The following is an 11,965-nucleotide window of genomic DNA, read 5'->3' on the forward strand; positions in this document are numbered from 1 at the left end:
TGAGCGGTTTGCTGATGTCAACATTGAGGATCGAGTGGCCAATGGTGGCGGTGGGGTTATGGTATGGGTGTCGTATCTTTTCTTCCTTAACAAGCAGTATTGACCACTGACGACTTGAATTAAATAAAACGAACTGTTTACTGAAGTTAATGAACAGGATTACACATTGATACAGCGCACAAACATGGAGTCATTTTTTCTTTCTCTCTTCTCTGTCTCTCTAGATCTATCTGCGCGCTCAGCCCCCTAAGCATTTTGGGTAAACTTTTCTTAAAGCTGAACAACCTTATAAATGACAACACTGTTTCTGGTATTATTAAAGATAATTATTTAAACATTTCTATTCTAATTAATTCACAACATCCTCCCCCCATGAACACATGTTCATCAACTTAAATCTCTAATGCATAAAGCAATTGAACGGGTCTCTTTAACACAGTCCTTGTGGATGTGCGAACAGCACAGGATCTAACTTTGCCATCTCGGCCTGGAAACAGCTCTTCAATTTTTCCTAATTTCCAGGTTTGTCTCGGCATGTTGGCATCTCCTATGAGAACAATGTCACCCATCTTCAACTCAGTAGGTTTCTGTGTTTTGCAGGAATGTGCAGATTTCAGGTCCAGTAGATAGTCCTTCCTCCAGCGATTCCACAGGTTGGTCATGAGTCGGTTCCTGTATCTCCACCTCTTTGTCATATCCTCTTTACTCACAGTGGGATGATCATAGTCTGCTGGAAATGGTTTTGGAGGCAGTGAAGTGAGTCGTTCACCAACCAAGAAGTGTGCTGGTGTTAGTGGCTGCGGCTCATCGATCTCATTGTGTACAAAGGTGAGGGGTCTGGAATTCAGTGTGGCCTCTACTTCTGCAAGGCAAAGACATTTCTGCAAAGACATTTCTTCAAAGGTAAGCGATGCTTTTCCTAGCACCTTCCTCAGGCTCATTTTCACATACCTTACAAGCCTCTCCCAAAATCCACCCCACCAGGCTGCTCGTTCTACAATGAAACGCCAAGTGATGCCCTTCCCTGAGAAGTATTCCAGAATTTGTGGATCTTTGATGGCCTTCCACAGCTCACTAAGGTCTTGGTTTGCTCTCTTAAAGGTTTTAGCATTGTCTGAATAGATGACCTTGCACAGCCCTCTTCTGGAAACAAATCGCTTGAGTGCTAACAAGAAACTTTCTGTTGACTGACTTGAAACCAGCTCCAAATGCACTGCTCTAGTGACAGCACATGTGAACAGAGCAACATAAGCCTTGCATAATGCACGATCATTCTTCACATACAGTGGACCTGCAAAGTCTATGCCAGTTACTTCAAATGGGGGGGTCTCTGATATTCTGTCTCGTGGTAATGGAGCCGTGTCCTGCTGTGCGGGCTTTGCTTTAAATCTTTTGCACACAGTACATTTTGACACAATACTTTTCACAATTTGTCTGCCTCGCAAAATCCAGTATCTACTTCTAATTTGTACTAGTGTGTCTCTCAGACCAGAATGCATGATAAATTCATGGTTGTGCTGAACCAGCAGCTCACAATATCTGTCTTTGTTGGGCAGAATCCATGGATGTTTTTCTCTGTAACTTAAGTCTGACTGTTGCAGTCTGCCTCCAACACAGAGCAATTCATCTTCGTCAAGGAAAGGTTTTAGGTCTCTGATTTTTGAATCTGCGTTCAGGGTCTTACCAGCTTTCAGCAAATTGATTTCATGACTAAAGCTGCTATCTTGTGTCACCTTTATCCAGTACTTCTCGGCCTCAAACATTTCATCAGCAGTCAACTCACCTCGCATTTTGGAGCTTGAACTTGTATTGTGCACAAACCGCTTGATCCAAGCGGTGACTCGCAGAACTCGATTCAGCTTACTGTACTTCAGTAAATCCAGCACAGGTTCCATTCCCTTTTCGTCACTGCCGCTACTGAGTTGCACGATGACCTGCTGACCTTGCTTTAGCTCACTAGTCACATCTTCATCGCTTTGATCTTCATCGCTCTCTTCCAATTGATTCAGTGCAGTCAGAAATGAAGGTCCTTTCCACCACAGTTCACTTTCCTTCAGGTTAGTTGCAGTCTGACCTCTGGTGGGAAGGTCTGCAGGATTGAACTTGCCTTTACAGTGAGACCACATTGCAGGATTAGTTAAAGACTGGATTTCTGAAACTCGGTTTGACACAAACTGTTTCCATTTGTGAGCTGGACTGCGAATCCACTGCAGCACAATCATCGAATCCGTCCACATATGAACTTGATGTAGCTCCAGATTCAGAGGCTTTAACAGACTGTTTCCTAGTCTTGCTCCAATCACTGCTCCCATCAACTCAAGACGGGGCAGTGAGATCTTCTTCAGAGGGGCTACCCTGGACTTAGAAGCAACAAGGCATGTGGTCTTTGCTCCATCCTCAGCTACTCGCAGCAGGTAAGCGACCGTACTATAAGCTTTCTCGCTTGCATCACAAAACACGTGGAGTTGATGTGCGTCGTGTCTGTGCACTGATTTTATTCCATACCAACGAGGAATGTGTATGTGGTGGATCTGTGGAAGTTCTGAACACCATCCTTTCCATTCTTGTGCAAGATCAGTGGGCAGCTCCTCGTCCCAGCCAAGGCCTCGAATCCACATCTCTTGGAAGAGGCATTTTACTCGCACAGTGAATGGGGTAAGAAAGCCTATTGGGTCGAATATGCGAGCAGAGAGCTTTAGAACACTTCTTTTAGTATTCTCTCTTTTAGCTACAGCATCCAGTGCAGTCAGGTCAAAGACAAATTCATCTGTTTTTGTTCTCCATACCAAGCCTAGTACCTTCAGCACTGATCCATGCGTTTCTGTCTCCTCTGAAGGTTCACTCATTGTCGTCTTCCATTTTTCCTTCAATGCAGCACAGTTGGTTGTCCACTTGCAAAGGTACATGCCAGCTGCAGACATAATCTCCCTTGCACCAGTAGTTATGGAGAAGGCATTTTCAACATCACTTGCACTTGAGATTAAGTCATCAACATAAAGTGATTCTTTTATTATCTTTACTACCTCAGGAAGTTGGTCTTCATATTCCTTCCGATGCTTTCTCACTGTAGCTGGCAGGAGGAATGGGCTGGGGGACACTCCAAACACCACTCTCGTCATCCGTAGCACACGCAGCGTCTCACCTGCGTCTTCATGGGGTGGTGCAGTGAGCCAGAGGAACCGCACTGCATCTCTGTCCTTCTCAGCAAGAGAAATCTGCAAGAAGGCCTTCTTGATGTCTGCGGTAAATGCAATCTCATTCAGTCTGAATTTTATTAGTATGCTGAGCAGATCTGGATTCAGGTTAGGACCAGTAAGTAGACAGTCATTCAATGATGGAAAGCCAATGTCATGTGATGAAGCATCAAACACTACTCTGAGCTTTGTTGTTACCTTGTCCTCCCGAAGAACAGCATGATGAGGCATGTAATACTTTACAGTGTTTGGAGCTGATCCATCCTCCATCACGTCTTGGACGATGCCTTGCTTAAGGTATTCATTCACGACTTCATTATATCTGTGATACAACACTACATCTGACCGCCACTTTCTTTTAAGTCCTTCAAATCTTTTTCTTGCGATTCTGTAGTTATCTGGGAGTTCTGGTTTGTCAGGTCGCCATGGCAGCTCAACTTCATATCGCCCGTTTTTGTACTGAGTAGTTTTTTCAAACATGTGAAGAGCCTCCTCTTCTTCAGGGCTGTCTGTCTGCTGCATGGTAATGCCAAGGGACTCTATTTCCCAGAAGGCTTTCAGACGTTCTGAGACCAGCGTGTCTTCATTAATTTGTATGTGCATGCATGCTGTGTCGGAAACACTGGACATTGTGACTGGGCCCTGCACTGACCATCCAAAAATGCTCTCAATGGCCACAAGTGCATCTGTGATTCTTTCCACTTGGCCTGACACTATATGCCAATAATAGTCTGCACCAATCAGCATGGACAACTCTGTATCACAAGTGCTGGGGTCTGGGTAGTCTGCCAACTGCAAGCCTTTTCGTTTCAACTCTGCTTGGATGTGCTCACCTGGAATCTTCATCACAGCAGTGCACACTTGGGGGGTCTCGAGCGCTTCTACTTCCACCTTCTGCTCTTTGTTCCAGATGCTTTGTAGAATGACCTTCACTGTGTTGCGCCTTGATGTTACTGGTGCTGCAGAGCCAAAAGTATGAAGAGTGAACGTTTCTTGCTTTGTCACAGGCAATTTTAAAGCTCTTACTGTGTTCTCACTGATGAAGCTTCTCTGACTGCCCCCATCCAGTAGGCAGCGAATGCTTTTACGTCCACCAGGTCCTTCTGCCCATGCTCTTACAGTCTGAAGAAGCACAGTGTTCTGTTTATTGGGCTGTATCTTAACAGAATGCGAAGCAAATGAAGAAACTACATCATCTTTGTTGTCAGTGTCTAAAGTGTTTGTTTCTCCTTTCTCACACACAGCACTATGATGTCTGCCTCCACACACATTACAGCACACCTTGGCCTTACAGAATCTTGCAATGTGTTTCGGCCCAAGACAAACAAAGCATCGTCCCAGTTTCATCAATTTTACTTTTCGAGCAGCAATATCAGTTCCTGGACACAGTTCTGTTTTGTGTGCTGCACTGTCACAGAAAAGACATATCTGTATTCTTTGACTGGTGGTTTGCAGTACTGCAGCTGACGGCATGTGATGCTTTTTCTGCTTCATTTCAATTGATGTGTCTGGTCTTTTAAATGGTTTTTGATAGCTCTGGCTGTCTTTGGAATTACTTGGCATAATCAGTTGCATGGCTCTTTCTCTGCTCAAAATCTCTTTCTGTAGAAATTCCATAACTTCTGAGACCTTCCATTCATCACTGGTTCCTCTTTGGCGACTGTACTGGAGAGTAATGTCATCTGGAATCATCTGTAGCAGAACAGGGCATAGCAGGCTGCCGTATGCCTCTGATGCAACACCCAGCGATTCTAAGCTACGGATCTGTACTTCACATTCATCATAAAGTTGTCTCAGAGCACTCACATCGTGTGATTTCTTTACTGGGCAGAGATTCAACAACTTGGTCATATGCGTATTAATGAGCAGATCCTTTCTTCCGAACCGGTTCTGAAGCAGATCGATCGCGTGATCGTAATTGCTGTCTGTCAACATCAGTCCCGCTATTGCCTTTGAAGCAGCGCCGGTTACGTATGTCTTTAAGTAATTGAACTTCTCTGTTTTGCTCAGCGCGTCGTTTCTGTGAATAGCGGTTTCAAACTGATTCCAAAAGTCTTGCCACAAGCTAATTTCACCGCTGAACTTGCTGATAAATAACTTGGGTAACTTAACTGTTTGTCCGCGCTGCAATGGCACTGCGTCACACGGCCTGCTGTTAGTGCTTTCCCGGATTCTCTGCGTCACGCGCTGCACGCGAGCTTTCGCGCTGACGACTCGCTCTCCATACTCCTCCGCATTAACAACTTCATTTTCCAAATCATCCATTTCTGTACACTCCTGTATTTCGCGATTCAACTCCAGTAGCGTTTCCTCTTTTGCAGATAACAGGGCTAACAGTTCACATAATCTGTCAACGATCGGATCTTCTTTGCCAACCTCTGTTTCTACGTCTTGCAAAAGTCTCGTCGTGGAACCGCGTACAGCTCTCCGTTTTCTGAGTAGTCTTTCAAGTCGCTCCGCCATTTCGGATGTTGCCTGCAAGTTATCCCGGGTTTCGGCACCAAAGAATGTTGTATCTTTTCTTCCTTAACAAGCAGTAATGACCACTGACGACTTGAATTAAATAAAACGAACTGTTTACTGAAGTTAATGAACAGGATTACACATTGATACAGCGCACAAACATGGAGTCATTTTTTCTTTCTCTCTTCTCTGTCTCTCTAGATCTATCTGCGCGCTCAGCCCCCTAAGCATTTTGGGTAAACTTTTCTTAAAGCTGAACAACCTTATAAATGACAACACTGTTTCTGGTATTATTAAAGATAATTATTTAAACATTTCTATTCTAATTAATTCACAACAATGGGCAGGCGTATAATATGGACAATGAACACAGGTGCATTTTATTGATGGCATTTTGAATGCACGGAGATACCGTGACGAGATCCTGAGGCCCATTGTTGTGTCATTCTTCCACGACCATCACCTCATGTTGCAGCATGATAATGCATGGCCCCATGTTGCAAGGATCTGTACACAATTCCTGGAAGCTGAAAACATCCCAGTTCTTGCATGGCCAGAATACTCACCGGACATGTCACCCACTGAGCATGTTTGGGATGCTCTGGATCGACGTATACGACAGCGTGTTCCAGGTCCTGCCAATATCCAGCAACTTCGCACAGCCATTGAAGAGGAGAGGACCAACATTCCACAGGCCACAATCAACAACCTGATCAACTCTATGCGAAGGAGATGTGTTGCACTGCGTGAGGCAAATGGTGGTCACACCAGATACTGACTGTTTTTCGGACCCCCCAATACAGTAAAACTGCACATTTTACTGCCACAACTGAGAGGTGGATGGATTATCTCGGCAAAGGAGAAGTGCTCACTAACACAGATTTAGACAGATTTGTGAACAATATTTGAGAGAAATAGGCCTTTGTGTACATAGAAAAAGTCTTAGATCTTTGAGTTCAGCTCATGAAAAATGGGGGCAAAAACAAAAGTGTTGCGTTTATGATTTTGTTCAGTGTATAAACCACACATCTCACATATTTCAACATCTTGCTTTATTATTATTTATTATGAATTTCTTAATTAAATAAACAAACTAATACAACATAAGGGCAGATCCTTTGAGCGAAGCTGATGACGCTATGAAGTGACGCTCAAGTGATCAATTATTCCAATGTATAAAAAAAACCTTCATTGATTCCTCCATCCTCATTTTTTTCCTTGCAATGTTCCCTCGCATTCTACAGGGGGTGGAGCTGAGACACGAGGAAAGGAAGCGATGAAAGGAAACGAGGATGCACAAATAAGAATTGAGAAGCACCCAATGAATAACTATGACAACCAAGAAAACAGGAAATAAACCACAGGAACTGAAAACAGGCAATAGAAGACACAAGAATATCAAAATAAGAGTTCATGATCAGGGGAATCGTGACTAGCCATGGATTATCCCTTACTTATAGTGCACTTTAATCTTTAAAATTTTGCAGACCTTTTACATTCACAAACGGCTATAAACCACATTACATAAATGGTAATATCCAAAAAAGCATAAAAGGGACACTTAAAATTAATTAATAAACAATCAATACAAATGCCATCAAATACTCAAATAATCTAGAAGTGAAAGATGACCATAGAGAGACAGACAGCACTCTGTGTGAGTGTGTGCTGGCTACAGAACTGGGTTTTATTTCTCCAGTTAAATAAAAATAATCCAAATGATTCTTGTGTTTGCTTTAAATACTCAGACCATAACAAATAAAAGAGATCTTTTACTCCAGGAAATAAACCATTACATTTTTACAGAATTAGTACTCCTATGACCCGAGGAGGCGAGGAGCACACCTTATTCACACACACACACACACACACACACACAATTTAAGACAATTTAACAACTTATTTTCATTATAAAGTAATACATCCTAGCAATTGCAAAAATCAACATATTACAGAACTTAAACAGTGACATAATATTTATACAAATATGAATTTGTATGCGAATTACAAACATTATAATCATTAGAAAAATCTTATTCACAAACATAATCATCAACATCCACAATATGCATAGTAATGATTTCATCCATCCTTGTAAACTAGCGCATTATGAGTTGGGTGTAAATGACCAGTGTCTCCTCTTGGCTTAATGTATTATCCACGGACTACAGAGGGAAAATTAAAATAAAACATAAAACATAAATTTGTATTCTGCTACATAACTTTTCATAATCTACTACACATTGTCTGTTAATTCACAATATTAATTATGAAAAAATATTATTGTTTTGAACTTGATTTCTAAAATGTAATCCCAATTTAGACACTCTGTTTAATTACTAACCTTATTTATAATAGAGGCAGCTTTATCCTTATTGCATTTTATTTAGAATTTTATTTTATTTTATTTTTTGGTGGGAAAAAGGTTATAAAAACAATATTACCTGCTTCCATTGATTTCTGGGGTGATTCAAGGTTTCTTAGAAAAATATGAATAAAATAAAAATGTTGAAAACATTGAATGCTGAAGCCAAATTGCTGGAGTTGATAAAGACAAAGAGGCCCTCATACCTTTAATGCAGGTCTTTTGAATCACTATAAGCAGAATTATAATCACAATCATGGCCATGATTGTCAGTGTTGCCAGGACTAAAGTAAATGGATTCCAGAGCAACTGTAAATCTGAAATAGTTAAATATGTGAGATTACATGGGCTACAATAAACGTTCAATTTGATATGACCAAAGACAATGTGATACTAAATTTAAAGTCTATAGTAAATCAAATATTGCTGTACCTTCAATAGTCAACTTAGTTCCATTTCCAAAGTGTATCTTCCCACATGTGGCCACAGCACAGTAATACATCCCAGCATCAGATGATCTGAGTTCAGTCTGAGGGAGACTGTAGACACAGCTCTGGGTAGAAGAGCCGTTCTCTGATCTCTTCATACACTGATCACTTCTGTTATTATGAGTGTAAATGATTCCTGGTTGAGAATATCCTGATGAATGTCTGAACCAGTAGACGCTGTATTCTCCTGCACAGATCTCACTGATGACCGAACACTGCAGAGTCACTGAATCTCCTGGATGAAGTCTGTCAAACACAGGCTCCTGGAGAACAGTGGTGCTTCTTATTCTGTCCCTTTCTGAAAGAAATGCAACATTCTGTAAATACATTAAAACAATACTCATTTATGTGCAGTCGAATATTGTCATTAACTCACCTTTAGGTAGCAGAATTGTTCCTTCTCCGAATTTAATAATGTTCAAGAAACTCACAGCACAATAGTAGTTTGCAAAATCATATTCCTCCACGTGAATGATGCTCAAATTAAAAGAGCCACTTCCAATTCTGATAAAGTATCGATTTGTCTTGTCAAAGCCATTTTGATATGTAACGCTTCCTGATCCATGTTCTGAATATGCCACAAGAAGTGGTTTCTTGCCAAAAGAATGTTTATACCATGAAATATAATTTATAAAGTCATCTGAGTGAGAGCAGGGTAAAATCACACTGCTTCCAAGTTTGGCAAATAGCAAAGGGATTTGGTGAATAAAATCCTCTCCTTCACTTGTCCTATCTATAAAACAAACAAGCAATATGGTAACAAACAAAAATGTAAAACAAAATGCTCAATTAAAATACAATTTAAACATACTTGCAAATGTGAGGAGAAAGAGGGTACATGAAACCCAGAACTTCATTTTTGCAGCGCCTGTACTTGTTCTAAAAGAGAAATAAACACGTCAACAGAAGTCTGGAACATGCAAATGTACAAATGTGCAAATATGTTTAAATAGAACAAAATTAACTACTTTTAGATCACTAACAATTGAAACACTGACCCAACTAACATCCGAATATTACTACTTTAATAAGATAAAATAGCTCAGAAATGTTGGTAATAAAAATACAATATGTCAAAATAATAAAAAAAATAATATGCTATGAATAACTTGATAAAGCTCTTGAAAGTTCAAAGGGTTTACTTACAACCTTAAAAGAAAGATGTCTTAGAATTAATATTATAATCCACTATCAGTGATTGCAGTTCACAGAAAAAGTCAGTAAATTCAGATATCATATATAGTTCAAATATTGTACTTAAGAGAACTGAAGGGTCCTGGTTATTCAGACTGCTTCCTCTTTTATGCACAGCAGTTCAAAGAACAAAGACTGACACTCTGATGTTTGACTGCAGGCTGTTTTAAGAGACGGGGCAGAACCAATTTCCTTTAATGGAGTCTCTTTACATACACTTGTACCTGTGATGACATTGATGAATGACACAAGAAACACAGTCCTAAATAATGTCACATAAGCTGCCAATTAAACCCATTTAGGGTGTTCTACTATTTCTAAATACCCAATAATCTCAAAATAGGCAAGTATTGGCTAACTTAAAGGCCTAGCTGATAAATTGGTTTATCCCTATGTGCAAGCTAGAGTTCGGATTTGCTGATCTGCATGTACAAAGATACACTCAAACGCCTCTAATTCTATTATTGGTTTAAAGCACTTTGAATTACCATTGTGTATGAAATGTGCTATATAAATAAACTTGCCTTGCCTATTATGTTGGTCCAGCATATCTCTAAAATGCTACGGGACTCTTTGCTCAAGGGCAACCAGTTTTGCAGTCAGCTGCATCTGAATTCACATGCTTTCGGGTTTATGTAAATGAAGAACAAACTTCTCAATTATTGATGTAGTACGTTTTTAAGCATATCTCTAAATCAAATTTAGTCTACAACTTGGCCAGTTGCATTATGTATATCTGAAGGCTGTTTCCGTGTAAGAGCACTACGTGTTCTCAAGGCTTGGCTCAAGCTCCAAGGTGTAAAGTGGAGCTAAGGACTCTAGGCTGAACAGTTATGAGGAATGGTTGCCAGGGTGGGCAAGACCCTCCTGTATAGCTGAGCCCTGATAAGCATTGTTGCAATATTTGCTTACCCTAATTATTCATCTTTACCTATGGGGTTACATCTATGACCATGATTCAAAGAACCCTTAAGTTGAATAAGTTGTGACAAAAATGTACTGTACAATGGAAGGGTTATTTTTAACTCCGATAATGGAGGCAAGTAATTTTTTTCTGAGAATGGTGCATGTGTGGTTTCAGGGAGAGGTGTGAAGACACACCAGTGGGATCAGTCCTGCATTTGGAAAATTATCAGACTGGGATGTGTGCAAATCATGCTTGCAAAATGCACAGGTGCAAACAGATGCACTTATGTCATTGTATATAGCCTGTGTATTGAGTGAAACGTGATTTCACCGAGTACAAGTTCCTGGATCAGCATCTTTGATCCTTGAACATTCCAATCAACCAATCAGATGTTAGGGAGAGTTTAGGCTTACAACCAGGGTTAGGTGTTTCTACATCAGTGTTATTCAGCTGCCATATCCATATGATTTTTTATGGGTTACTTATGGGTAGGGGTAGGACCACATTTTCAGACAGGAATGTAATTCCAGGATCAACCAAATATGTTGAACCAGGAAAATGTCTTACATGGCAAAGTCACAGTGACCGTATATATTGTGTGTGTGTGCATATATACTTACACTTACCACAAGTGGATTGGGTAAACATGTCCTGTATAATGTATTTGGGATTTTTTTCCTTTTATACTGCAGTAAAAAAAAAAATAATAATAATAATTTTTACAAATCTTAAAACGGTTTTATTATGTCAGTGCTAAAAGTTAAATGTTGTCCGCTGTTGTTCATCTCAGCGGCTCTCAGTCTGTACTGAGCAGCTTCTTCCTGTCAGTCACTACAGGAAATGATGTCGTACACTGTGACCTCTTAACTAGAGCTCTGTTTAAGATCACATCTTCTCCTTATATGGACAAATGATGTGATTTGTGGTAGTACTTGCCTAAAGCCCGCAGTCTTTTATACCTTTATTATGCTTTTATCAATTTTGATGTTGTGTCATTTTGTGGTAAACATGTGGCTGAAACAACCTCTTGATTTCAGATCAAAAGTTCAATTAGTTAGCAAAGATCTCTGATGTGGTGCAATAGCTGTATCTTCAAACCCTTATGTATTGTATATAATTTCTGGGGTTCCAATGCTCTGTGTATTTCTAATTAAAGAATAGCAATTTTGAAATTTACCTTTATGCAATTGACTTGATCTGTCTGTTGTATCAGAAAATAGACATGCATTTTTCAGAAATGTGACTATAAATTTTCTTTATAGTAATTTTCTCTTTGTTTAAATATGTCAACTTCCCTACTATTTTTAATCGTACTGAGCATGCTCAGCAGCCTGTCAGCGGTGGTGATCTTCTG

General features: G+C 40.2%; 2 protein-coding genes across 2 annotated transcripts; both read right to left on the reverse strand.

The window, feature by feature from the left end:
* Nucleotides 1–388: 388 nt before the first annotated feature.
* Nucleotides 389–5,657, reverse strand: LOC130091262 (uncharacterized). Its single transcript, XM_056259078.1, has one exon. It carries the CDS (start codon nucleotides 5,655–5,657, stop codon nucleotides 393–395), a length of 5,265 nt encoding a protein of 1,754 aa, XP_056115053.1. The 3' UTR covers nucleotides 389–392.
* A 2,154-nt stretch (nucleotides 5,658–7,811) lies between these two features.
* LOC130091263 (immunoglobulin kappa light chain-like) lies at nucleotides 7,812–9,367 on the reverse strand. The gene is made up of 5 exons (XM_056259079.1): nucleotides 9,349–9,367; nucleotides 8,887–9,243; nucleotides 8,450–8,808; nucleotides 8,229–8,331; nucleotides 7,812–7,822 (listed from the first exon to the last, which is right to left on the reverse strand). Exons 1-5 carry the CDS (start codon nucleotides 9,365–9,367, stop codon nucleotides 7,812–7,814), a joined length of 849 nt encoding a protein of 282 aa, XP_056115054.1.
* Nucleotides 9,368–11,965: the final 2,598 nt, after the last annotated feature.

Source organism: Rhinichthys klamathensis, unplaced genomic scaffold, assembly GCF_029890125.1.
Source record: "Rhinichthys klamathensis goyatoka isolate OS25496 unplaced genomic scaffold, OSU_Roscu_1.1 h1tg000165l_1, whole genome shotgun sequence".
In the NCBI taxonomy this organism is placed as follows: domain Eukaryota; kingdom Metazoa; phylum Chordata; class Actinopteri; order Cypriniformes; family Leuciscidae; genus Rhinichthys; species Rhinichthys klamathensis.